This window comes from Ochotona curzoniae, unplaced genomic scaffold (genome assembly GCF_017591425.1).
Source record: "Ochotona curzoniae isolate NIBS_2020 unplaced genomic scaffold, NIBS_Ocur_1.0 scaffold_3208, whole genome shotgun sequence".
Lineage (NCBI taxonomy): Eukaryota > Metazoa > Chordata > Mammalia > Lagomorpha > Ochotonidae > Ochotona > Ochotona curzoniae.
Window position 1 is genome coordinate 52,867,749 of NW_024467106.1, and position 12,957 is coordinate 52,880,705.

General features: G+C 51.1%; 1 protein-coding gene across 3 annotated transcripts in view; it reads right to left on the reverse strand.

Moving 5' to 3' along the window:
• Positions 1-2,725: 2,725 nt before the first annotated feature.
• DAPK1 (death associated protein kinase 1) overlaps positions 2,726-12,957 on the reverse strand; it is a 159,054-nt gene continuing 148,822 nt past the window's right edge. For all 3 annotated transcript variants that reach the window (XM_040963334.1, XM_040963332.1, XM_040963333.1), the window contains exons 23-26: positions 12,118-12,256; positions 10,071-10,191; positions 8,093-8,281; positions 2,726-5,197 (exon numbers count right to left, since the gene is read on the reverse strand). In XM_040963334.1, the coding sequence (XP_040819268.1) occupies positions 3,965-5,197; positions 8,093-8,281; positions 10,071-10,191; positions 12,118-12,256 (1,682 nt within the window). In that variant the 3' untranslated portion in view covers positions 2,726-3,964. The remainder of the gene's footprint in view (positions 5,198-8,092; positions 8,282-10,070; positions 10,192-12,117; positions 12,257-12,957) is intronic.

Genomic DNA, 12,957 nt, shown 5'->3' on the forward strand with positions numbered 1-12,957 from the left:
AACCCCCTCGGTCCTCCCCGGTGACGGCCACTTTCAAGGATCTGTGTGGGAAATCACAGCCACCAGGGTCTCTCAGTGGCGACCCAGCACTTTCCCTGCTCCCTCTCGGGGGCTCTGATCTGCTGGGCTGCTGAGGGCATTGGGAGGTCTTGTCCTGTTAACCCAGATGTTGTTGGTTTTCAGTCATCCTTTTATTTATTTATTTATTTATTTATTTATTTATTTATTTATTTATTTATTTACAAATACAGTGATGAAATATACAGACAGTACGATCATCAGTCACACCTGTCAGCAGAAGTAAATCAAGTCAGCAGCATCTTCAGAAGTTGGTTATCATGCAGACTTCTCTTGCTTCTTAAGTGAATGCCATGGACAACGAATTCCAGGGTGCCTGCCTGCCCTTGAGGCTCTGCAGCCCCACTGGTTCCAGCAAGCCCTTGTGCAGGAATAGCTAGGCCCCACTACAAATTCTGTAGTTGTATCTGTAAACCATTTTCTCCTAAGAAGTCCACTGCAATCTGCACTCCCACCTCCCAAGTTTGCTTGGAGGTGTGAAGAGGCAGATTTTGAAGCCAACCAGCTTGCAGGCTTACACCAGAGGTTGTGGTTCATCCTGGACCCCAGGCTGCCGGGTTTGGACTATACCTGGAGGTAGCCTTAGTACAGGTGAGAGGAAGAATGGGCTGCTCTAAGCATGTCCTCCCCAGCTCCCAGCTGCTTCTCTTCCTGGCACCTGAGGCCTTATGTTTTCTGATCGTCACATGGGCCACAGGAGATGAGCTGTCGTCTGGTACTCCTTCGGTATGGCTAGAGATGGTCTAACAGTGGTGTTCTGTTAGACTTCCTGCTGGCCCACACTGCCTGTGCAAAGGCCCCCTCTGTGCCACCCCTGCCTGGCATGGTCCTTCCTGGGAGTGGGCAGTGAATTCAGGGACTTCCATATTCACGCAGGTGGGAGTTGAAGGATTTCTTCCTGCAATCCTGGAGACTGTGGTCTCCATAACTGTACAAACGCCAGAACCACAGGGAGCATGAAGAGTGGAGTCCACAACTTCTACTGACCCAGCAACCCCCCACCCAGGGTGGGTGGAGGTTCTTCTTCTTAGAGAAAGCTGCTCCTTCTCTAACACCCACCCAGGGTCACTCTGCTCAGTCACTGTGGTTAGCACAGCGGTGGACACTGGACCCAGGCTGGTCCAATCAGAGTCCTCCCATGTGGGATGTTTCAGACACTGGTCTCTGGTGTACAGGCGCCCATGAGCAGCAGGAGAGGATGTGGCCAACCCTCAGGACGACATTCACACAAAGGGATGCTCCATCCTTTAGGGCAACCACACTGTGGCTTTTGTCTTTTCTAGGGATAGCTATGGTTAACTTTTAGATTCAGTCCTTGCACTCTTCTAACAGCAGGTCCTGTCCTTGTTAACAGTATGGGCCAAACTAAATTGAGCTGCTGTTCTGAGGACCACAGAGGAAGTCATTGTTACCATTTTAGTCTTTTCCCTCCATCTTTCCACTTGCCTTTTTTTTTTTTTTAAGCAACCTTTGATGTTGCTAAACATAGATTGTCACCATGTCTTTAGTCATGCACTGGTTGGAGCTAGGGTTGGAGCTGACGGCCTGGGGCAGGTCTGGCTTATTTAATGCTGGGCAGGCAGGTGGGCATCCTGTGCTGAAGATGCCCTCACTCCTGGATGTTGGTGTGTGAACAGCAGACGTGTGCCATTAGCAAGAGGTGTGTCATTCACTGCCAAAAGTGAAGGATGCAATCTGGTTGTTTGGTTCATTCCAGGAAACAGGATGGGCTGCTCTCCCTTAAAACTAGAGCAAATGTGACAATCACCTGAACTCATTGCTTTTCTGTGCCTCTTCCAGTCTCAGTGACTGTTAAGCACCTGAGTCAACAGGGTCCTGCTCCTACCCAGAGCTCCAATGGCTGGCATTTACTATGGTCTGGGAGATGGCAGTGAAAACATTAACAGAGCAAGAGTTCTGGTGCCACAGCTATGGAGTAGCACATTAAGCTGCTACTTTCAATGTCAGTATCCCTAACTGAAAAGGGCCCGTTTGAGCCTTGGCTGCTTCCCTTTCAAACCAGCTCCCTGTTCATGTGCCTGGAAAAGCAGAAGATTGATGGCCCAAGTGCCCTTGTTGGAGACCCAGATGGACTTCCTGCTGCCTGGCTGTAGTGTGGTCATTGAAGGAGGGAAGTGGCAAATGAAAGATCCCTTTGTCTTTCCCTCTCGGTCACTGCCTTTCCGATAAATTAGTAAATAAACCTGGCCCGGTGTGGTAGCCTAGCAGCTAAAGCCCTTGCCTTGCACGTGCTGAGATCCCATATGGGAGCTGGTTCTAATCCCAGAAACCCTGCTTCCCATCCAGTTCCCTGCTTGTGGCCTGGGAAAGCAGTCCAGGACAGCCCAAAGACCCTGCACCTGTGTGGGAGACCCAGAAGAAGCTCCTGGCTTCTGGCTTCAGATTGGCTCAGCTCCGGCTGTTGTGGCCAATTGGGGGAGTGAATCGTCGGACGGAAGATCTTCCTCTCCGTCTCTCCTGCTCTCTGTATATCTGACTTTGTAATAAATAAATAAATAAACCTTTTAAAAAAAATAAGTAACCCTTTAAAAAGAAAAGTAATTCTTTTTAAATTAAAAACCAACAAATCTAGTGCAGTAAGCAACTGTTTATTTATAAAAAAAGGAAAAACAAACAAAACTTTTTAACGATGTCTTATAGATTAAGTAAAAATACCAGTATTAATATATATGTATGTACAGAGTGCATATATATATATACATATGATATAACATCAACATTACATGCTTCTCAGGACAGAATTAGGACGTGTTCCCTCACAGCAACTGAGAACTCTACCACAATTGGAAAGCACAGTTAGGAACGTGGCTTCCTTTATTTTTGGTTTGTCAGACTCCCAAGTGCCAGGAGTTCTCAAACCAGGCCCTACACAGGGAAGCCATGTGCTACGCACAGTGAGCATGGACTGCCACATTCCACACGCGTGGGCTTTTCCGAATCCTCAGCCAGGTCTCCATCACTGTACACCTGGTTGGCCTTCTACCTGAGAGGAGCGGGGAGGAGGAAGCGAGCCAGTCTGCGGTTTCGTGTGGACATGCCACGGACGTTCACGGACAAGAGCTAACTGAAAACATGTCTGTGCCGAGCCACAACACTGGGCAATAAAGCGCCCCCCGGAGGAGGACTCCCTATTCCCCTTTCCTTGCCAAAGGAGACACAGAAATTACCCAAAAAGGGTGGGAGCGGGGAAGAAATGACAACATCACAACAGCAACAAACTCGACCAGGGACGCAGGGTGCAGCACCTGTGGCGGTGACCGGCAGACAGCAGGGAACAGAGAGGTAGCGTCATCTCAAACACACCCTCCTCTGCAAAAGGCACTCACAACTGTCTGTTTATAGATCCTACAGTGGGATTCTGTGTAGGGGAGTCTCTCCTACTAACACAAAACAGATAAGCTGAGGGGAGGCTTAAAAAAACACGCATTCTGGATCCATGTGTGTTTCACTTTTGTCTAAGGGACCATCCACCTAGTAGCCACAAAAAGAAAAAAACAAAACAGTCACTGAAAAGTTGGGAGTTCTGATAAAACCACAGTTAGCAGCCAGGTGTGGAGAGGGTGAGAGCTGCAGGCCCACACAGGAAGAGGAGGTAACAAGCTTTGTGAATGGCCAAAGGGAAGGAGGTGGTCTGCTCTCAGTTGGAAAAACTAGTCACAGCCATGACAGGTGTGGCAGGGGAGGAGGAAGGGGGAGGTAGTGACAGGGCAACAGTGGGCGGGGTGGCCTGGGGAATGGACAGCGGGCAGGGTGGCCTGGGGACATAGGGATGGCAGTGAGAGGACACTGCCCCAGGGAGATGGGCTGCGCCCTCCATCTCGCCCCCTCACTTCTGCGGCCCAAGGAGCCCAAGCAGAGGCTGCCCTCACCGGGACACCACAGAGCTAATGGAATTGTACGACGTGCCACTGTTGCAGCTGGAGGCGTAGGCCTCGGGGCCAGCGCCTTCGAGGTTGACCCTGAACACGGAGGAGGCCTTCAGAAGGAAGTCCGCCGCATCCCGGCGGCCCAGCTCCCTCAGCTTGGACAGGAGCGTGCCCACTGTGCTCTCCGGGAAGGAAGTCCACTCGCGCAGCAGGGCGTGCACCGGGCTGGGGAGGAAGTCCTTGGGAGCCCCGTTATTGGTGTTGTACTTGGCCACGAGGTCGGGAAGGCCCAGGTTCATGGCCAGAAGGCACCAGTCCTTCCCCATGGGGTCGGGCGGGTCCAGCAGACGACTCAGCTTCCTGCGAGTCAGCAGGTTGAGGTCGGACGCATGAATGTCCATGCCCAGGCTGGCCTGCGCATACACATCGTGACACCCGAAGCACGTGATGCTGCTAAAGCTCTCCTTGTAGCCTCCCATGGTATTGGTCAGGGAGGTCTCCCTCAGGGTCTGCGCCCGGAAGAAGTCCCTGGGCTGGTAGATCATGACAGGCTCATGGCGCTCCCGCAGCTGCTGCGGGCTCAGGTAGTGCTTGACGGTGAGCAGCCCGGGCAGCGTGGTGGCCATGACGTTCTCAATGGTGCTGCACACTGAGTCCAGCAGCAGGCAGCATTTGATCTTCTCGGCCTCCAGCCCACGCACCTGCACCTCAATGCCCTGGCCGTGGTTGACCAGCAACACCAGCAGCTCGGCCCCGCGGTGGGTGATCCTGCAGCCGCTCACCCACAGGCGGATGTCAGCATCGCCCTCGGCGCTCTGCTGGTGGATCCAGCGGCACAGGTTCACCTGCACCTTATGAAAGATGCCGCAGGGGAAGGGCGTAAGGTGCTCTACAGGGACCACGCGCACACCGCCATATACCATCACCTCATCCTCATCGTCCGTCCAGGAGCGCTGCAGGCTGTCCGTCTTGATCAGGGCAGGGACGTCTACCATGGTCCCGCTGCTCAGGTCCCGGGCACAGATGTCCATGGCGTCCAGGATCTGCAGCAACTCCTCCACGTCGCTGTCGGGCACCAGGCGCTGGATGTCCTCCATGGTGTAGCGGCCGCGGTAGTGGTGCAGGGCCCGGGGCGTCTCCACCGACAGCAGCTTCCCCAGGACGTTGGTGCAGAGCCAGCGGGGGTCCAGGAGCAGGACATCCTGGACTGTTTCACTCTGCATGATGTTGATCTGCCGTTAAGGACAACACAGGTCAGTGTGGAGCTGAATCCTGCCAAGTGTACCTGCCCATGGAATGGCCAGCTTCCAGCACAAAGAATGACCTCCATGACTCAAGTGGACACATTTTGAAAACTAAACTGGGTTTGAGAGTGTTAGAACAGAGCTGTGACAGACAACGTCACTGAACTCATGAATGCCAATGGGGGACAAACATTTGGCCCAGGGGGTAAGAGACATGTCAAAATGCCTGCATCTCATTTTGAGGCAGCTGAATTCAGTTCCTGGCTCTGTTTCCCATTCTAGCTTCTTGCTAACATAGACCCAGGGATGCTGTGGTGAGAATTCAACAAGCTGGGTCTCTGCCACATCCACACAGGAGACTCGAACGGTGTTCTGGGCTCCCAGCTTTGGCCCGGCCCGGCCCCTGCCACTGGGAACATGGTGGGAATCAACTGGCAGGTGGGAGCTTTGGCTCTGTGTCTCTCTCAGAGAAATACATGAACATTTACACCAGAGTCAACATAAGGAATTAGCAAGAATAAATAACTGAATAGAAGACAGCTGTATGTTCATGTCTCATAATATACCAACTTGAATGCCAGAATGCGACTCTCAACTATTTTGAGTTACATGGAAAGATTCTCCTTAGGAGATACAGGCCAAATAATTGAGGAGTGACATATCACAGGACCTGCATGGTAAGTAAGGAAATAAATCGAATAAAGAAGACTCAAGGAAATCGATCAAAATGCAAGTAGTCAACTCTCCTGCTGTGATAGCTGAGGAGGTTTCAATGGCACCATGCTTGTAACCTCTCCAAAGGCTTGAATATTTTCAAACCAAGATGTGTGATGATGACACCAGTGTGCAGATCATCACACCAGATGGCCCAGGGTGAGGAGAGAGGAGTGAAGCTGGAGGCGACGACCAACAGAGGAGACTCCAGATGTCTCGGTCCTGTTCCTTGAAACCAGAAAAGTTTGCCACCAAAAGACGAGTCTCCCCTCTCTCTTCTGTATGGAAGCTGAGTGGAGGAGAATGAGGAATGGGAAAGGCTGAGGAACAGGTACTGTGTTTCAAGGAAAAAGGAATTCCGGTGTTTGTGGCAGTACACATCAGGGTGATGACAGGTAAGGATAATATGCTGTGTACTTTCTCTTAAAGGAGCTACAAGAAAGGATTTTGAAGGTTTTCACTGTAAAGCAAGGGTCAACTGCTGAGCTCAACCTGATTGGAACATTACCCAGGGCTAGTAGGAACTGAAATACCACATGACCTGGAAGGACCCAAGTATCAAAAAGGCAGCACTTGGAAACAACAACAGAGTGTGAACAACAGTAGCACCTTTCCCTTAGGAGGAAGTTACTTCCTTCTCCTCCCTCCCTAGGCTGGGTCTATGAGGACAGGTGGTCCGAGGTAGGCTCAAAGTTGGCCCTTGGTCCGCCCTTGAGGATGCCTCTGGTACAGGAGTCTGCTTAAATGTGTCAAACAGCCACTTGCACTGCCAACATCCCTTACAGATGCTAGTCTGAATCCTGGCTGCTCCACTTCTGATCCAGCTCATTGTTTGTGTGCATGGGAAAGCAGCCAAGGATGGTCCAGGTGCTTGGGTACCTGAACTTGCATGGGAGATCCAGATGAGGCTCCTGGCTTTAGACTGGCAGCCAGCAGATTAGCCAGTGCTTGAATTGGGGTTTTAAAGGCTGACAAGACCACTGCTCTGGCTCCAGTTTTCAAGGTCCCTGGTTTCTGGATTCAATGTTAGTTTAAAGACTATGACTTGTGGCAGGACTGTGGTGCAAGCAGGGTGAGTCGTATCCCATGTCAGAGCACCAGTTCAAGTCCTGGCTGCCATTTCTGATGCAATTCTAGGCTGTTGTAGCTACGAGGGCAGTGGATAATTGTCCAAGTATTGGGCACCCTGCCACCCAGGTGGGAAACCTGCAAGGCGTTCCAGGCTCCTGATTTTACACCTGGCGCAGCCCTGGATTTTGAAGCCATAAGGAGAGGGAATCAGAGGATAAAAGACTTCTCTGTTTTCTCATCTCTCTCTAAGAGGCAGATGAGATTTACAGAGAGAAGGAGAGACAGAGAGCTAGACCCTCCATCTGCTGGTTTACTCCTCAAAGAGCTGCAATGGCAGGAGTTAATCCAATCTGGAGCTAGGAGCCAGGAGCTTTTTCTCGGTCTTCCATGTGGGTGCAGGGTTGAAAGGCTTTGGGCCACGCTTTACTGCTTTCCCAGGCCATAAAGCCAGGAGCTGGAGGGGAAGCAGAGCAGCCTGGAGATGAACTGGCAATATTAGGAGAACCTGGCTTATAAGGTAAGGATTTAGCTGTTGAGCCAACGTGCTAGGTCCATGTCATTTTCAAATAAACTATATATACTTATATATAATACATAAAAGTATGTATATATAAAGTTGTGTAAACCACATCCCAGCTCTGGCTGTCTCACATTCAACAGCAAAGATCCCTGCCTTTGGTCATTCCTGCCTTTGGCGGGCTCTGCTTGCTGAGCCGTGTACCTCTCTGTCTGAGCACGGCTACTCTGACTTGGCATCTCCAGACAGCACCCTAGGGTGAGGACAAGGAGTCTGTCTTTGGAGCTGGTCCCTCTGAGTCCTGGGAGAAGGCTGCAGAAGCGCCTGGAAGCACAAGGAGAGTAGGCAGAGACCCAGGCACCCATGACAAGGCTCCCTGCCCTTTGTCAGCAGAATCTGGAGAACAGAAGCAAAATCATCAAGCAGCAGCTCCTTGGATAAACAGGAGAGCAGAGAGCTCAGAGCAGTCACCTGGGCTTACGTGCAATGGCCATGCATCTGGAAACATTAGGGGCTACTGAATCTTTTCTGCTCTGCCCCCTCCTGGAGCTGGAGCATGGAGACCCCCTGACAGCCCTTACCTCGCCAGTGCTGTGCAGCTGCTGGGCAATGCGCCTGAGGTCCTCCTCGCTGGCCAGGGGGTTCAGCTGGTCCTGCACGTCATACACAAACTGCTGCAGTGACATCAGCTGGTTGGGCCCGTTGAGCTTCCTCCAGGAAGGCAGCGTGGAGATGATCTTCTCACACAGGTGGGTCATGGGAGGGCAGCCCTGAAACATGCAGGGTGACATAGTTAAACGTTTGCAGCTGGGGGTGCTCCACAGTGACCGAGTCGGCTGGGCAGCTGAAGGTGGAGCTAGGAATCCAGCTGCTTAAGAATGTTGGAGTCAGGCATTCCAGCATGTGACGCAGGCATCTTAACCACGTGGCCAGATGTGCGCCTCCAAGCAGAATCCATTTGTCACATCTCAAGCTAGCTGGAAGCTCCTGAGTTCGACCCACCATGCTAAATGGAAGGTGAGTCTTCACAGAAATGCCCATTGTGGGCTCAATCGCTCCTGCTGCCCAGCTCCTAAAGCTTGACTCACTCCTTCCTTCACTTTCTCCCTCATCTGCTACTTCACCACCTCACTGTGAGGTGACTTTCAGTGGCGAAAAGCAGATACTTAATGAGAGAGGGGAAAAGGGCAGGGCATCATTACAACATCGCAGTGGATCAGAAAGTGAGGGATTCATGAGGACTGTGGGGAAATGCTATTTCAAACTAAACCCCTGGAATGGGCTTTTTACCTTTTCAGGGGGTTAAATAAGCCTATCAGACCAACGTAACCAATGCACTTTCCTAACCAGAGCACAAGCACTGCTCTGCAATAGCTCAGTGCATGTTCTATTCGCCAAATTCTCCTTCCTTCCCCAAACACAAAAACTCCCAGGAATGAAGGCCGCCTCCTGGGGGGCTCCAGCTGCCTAACTCTGGAAGTGGGGACAAGAAGTTTGGGTTACAGGCGGTAGGATGCCAGCTCAGCCCAGCAACCTTCCAGAACCAGAGCTGCCTGGTGAGCTGGGGCCCTAATGCAGCGCCCAGGAGACATGCCTGTCCTCTCTCCTGTCCCAGCTCAGTTCCCATCCTCCCTGTGACCACATGGCTCTGACCTCTGCCCACTGGCTGTGTACCCAGATGACATCTGATGTGCCACAACCAGGTTTTCCAGAGAAAGCAGTTTCCTGAGGATCTAGAAGCAGCCCTGGAGTCAGCACCAGGTGTGGAAGGAGCAGGTTTGGCAGGAGACAGACCAGCAGGTGGCGCCACTGCCAGGAGGAACGGCAGGAAGAGCTGGGTTTTTCTGGCTTGGTGTGTGCGTCTGCATGCTGAGCACCCTGGGAGTACTATGACAGCACCCTTCATCAGTCTAATACACCGAGAAGTTCTTCCAAGAATATTTTCTCCCTTTTACTCTGTTAATGGGTAAATTTCCCAAAGAAACATTCAAAGTGTACATGTCGTCAAATAAGTTGGCTTTCTGTGAAAAATGTTTCTTGGTTTTCTGTCTTGGTTAAAAGGTTTCATGAATCCTAGATTAGCTTAAAAGACACATTTTCCTAAACTTCTATTCATTACATTCATTTATTTATTTGTTTTCCATTTGAAATCGGATTCATACACCTGTCATCCAAGAAAGCAGTCTATGACTTTATATTATTTGACCAGCTTGGTAAGTGATGGTTTTTTTTTTTAACTTTTCTGAGTTTTTGAAATACTCCACAGTAACTCATTCTTCTGAATTGCTTTCTAATTTGTACAAAGAACTTAATTTCTAAACAAACTCTGAAAATGCGAAGTACTTTGCCCTTTGCTTTTTACCATCTTCTTGTTTCTCTGTCCCTCCTGTCTCCTCCCAAAGCAATAGGATAACAGCAGGTACATGGCCATCGTGTCCTGGACCCATGGTGAAACTGTCCCCTGACAATCATATTAAGGCAGCAGAGAGAGGCCCACCTCCCCAGCTCAGTGATGGCTTTGGCCGCGGTTGGGCCAGGCTCCCACCAGGGTAGACTCACGGAAATGATCTGGCTCCGAATTTCTTGTAGGTGATTCCGAAGGACCTTGATGTCCTTAGAGCCAGAAGCCCCAGCATCCAGAACAAAGAGTTTATTTGAAATCTGAAGGTCGTTCCCGAACCTAGAGGAAGAGTAGTACGTCAGTCCCACCAGGTATTTCTTGCAGAGGTCAAGCCCCTGCTGCTGGCCCTTCGAGGCAGGGCAGGACCTTGTCAAGGCCCCTCCAGGGCCCCTGCTGCAGGCAGACTTGGCCTCAGCACTCTGGGTCCGAGTCTTAGCAATGGGGGCTCCAGGATCCCTTAATGCAGTAGGGGCAGGTGTCAACTTCTGCTGGTAGAGGGAAAAGGAGGCAGAATGCTTGCACCATAAAACACCAGAGGTATGATTCCAAAGTCACACCGCCAGTCTGAAAACATCAGCAGAAGTCCCATCTCCATACCAGGAAGTCAAGAGACAGGTGTTTCCCAACTACAGTCTAAGAATTAAGTTATCAGCATCTTGTAGGGAGCTACAGGTGGAAACTGGCAGACTCTGCTATGGTTTAGATGTGGTTTCCCAGGGTTCATGTGTTGGAGGCGTGGTCCTCAGAATGCTCAGAGGGAGGTGGGGGCACCTGCAAAAAATGGGACCTAGTGGGAGCTACCTGAGGTCACTGGGTGCTCTGCCTTCAGAAGGGACTCACGTAGGTTCCAGGGGACCTCAGTTCATTCTCTCAAGGGAGTTGTTATGAAGGACAAACCCCGAGCTCTGCCTGGATGTGACACAGCTGAGGGGGGCCCTCCCCGGCATTGAGCTCACTGCACTTGCTGTCTCCAAAACTATCAGCTACATAAAGCTTTGTCTTCTAAGTCACTCAGGTATCCAGCTACAACAATGGGAAACAGACTAATAACATAATAGTTCAAAACACATGTCTGACATCTGTCCCCGTACACACATCCTTCCTAAGTAAAACCAAAGTTTCACCAATAACACCTGCCACAAACATACTCCGATTCAGTCCATTCCATTCCATCCCCCTGTGGAAAGGGTTGCTCACTATCCTCCACAGTTTCATGATTCTCTAGTGGGTACTCTGTACAGGGTGAGAAAGTACCAGCTAATGTGACAGTGAAGATTACAGCGCAAGTGAGAATTACAACAAGGAAGCCGTCATGGAGTGGCTGTGTCAGCATGGTAGGCCAGAGCTACAGGGATTGCCAGGGGATTGTTAGGGGATCCCTAGGGGATCACTAAGGAATCACACTAAAGGATTACTAGGGTATCACTAGATCGCCAGATGATCACTGACAAATCACTAGGGGATCACTAGGAGATCGCTAGGGGATCACCACGAGACCGCCATGGGATTGCTAAGGCATCACACTAAAGGATCGCTAGGGGATCACCAGGGGATTGCCATGAGAACACTAAGGAATCGGTAGGGGATTGCTAGGGGTCACTAGGGGATCACCATGGGATTGCTAAGGGATCACACTAAAGGATCATTAGGGGATCACTAGGGGACCGCCATGGGATTGCTAAGGCATTACACTAAAGGATCGCTAGGGGATCACTAGGGGATTGCCATGAGATCACTAAGGAATCCGTAGAGGATCACTGGGGGATTGCTAGGGGATCATTAAGGGATCACTAAGGGATCAGTGCTGTCTGCCTTGCTGCTATTCTTATTTGTGTTTCTCACTGTTACATGCAAAGTAAAACATGATGAAGCACCAACCAAGGGAGACATGCCTTTCATTTCCCTCTCTGGCTCACAGGCTATACACACACATGTATGTGTGTGTGTTATTGCTGTTTTAAAACTTATCTGGTTTTCTTCCCAAAGGCTCACAGCAATTAATTCCCGGCGGCAGCCAAAGCTTCTCCTGTGCTCGGCAGGAATTCCCCTACTTGGGCCATCACCGCTGCCTCCCAGTGCGCACATCAGCAGGAAAAGCTGGATCAGGAGCTGGAGCTGGAACTCAAACTCAGGTGCTCTGATACGGTATGTGAGAATATTGATTTTCCTTTCTGAGGGTAGGAAGAACCAGCAGCCACCTCTCACCTGTTTCTGATCTCTTTGAGCAATGATGTGTCTTTGTCATATCCAAACTCGCCTCCTGCTGGCCGAGGGACATTCATGATGTCAGCATGCGTGGCCACCAGGATGACGCGCAGTGGGTTCTTCAGCTTGCCGCCAAAGGCTAGGGACAGAAAGGGAACCACATTAGCGGACAGCTCCTCTTACCTGGCTGACAGCCCTGCCCAGGTGAGGGGCATGGGAGCCTCGTGCCTTGATTGGCTCTCCTGGTAGAGGTTCAGTCTATCAGGACCCCATGCTTGCTATGGCCTGTGGCCTGTGCAAGGACCCTGACCCAGGCCCAGGCAACAGCTGGGTGGGTCCACTCCTGGGCTGTGAGGAGGCCTGCTCGGGAGTGTAGTAAAAGCAGCAACAAAAGCATCTTCTCAAACTTCCTCCAAGGAGCAGGGTAGGGATCCAACCTCTGACAATGGAGGAATCCTGGATGAGAATGAAGGGAGCCCCCAAGATGCAGCATCTCCGTGGAGATGGCTCAGACAGGCTGCTGGCTGCTCCTGCCAGCACTGAAAAGGAGCAGGGCAGAGAAGCTGGCAGTGCCAAGAGAAACACCAGGCCCATCATCAGAGAGCTTTCTACAAAACAGTTGTGGCTGTGGATTATGGCCGTCAGCAGGGAAGGATGTCTCTCCCTGGCCACTTTTTAAAAGATTTATTTATTTAGGCCTGGCGCTATGGCTCATCCTCTCCTTGCATGTGCCGGGATCACATATGGGCACTGGTTCGTGTCCCGGCTGCTCTACTTCCTATCCAGCTGTTTATGGCCTGGCAAAGTAGTGGAGGATGATCTAAGTCCTTGGGACTCTGT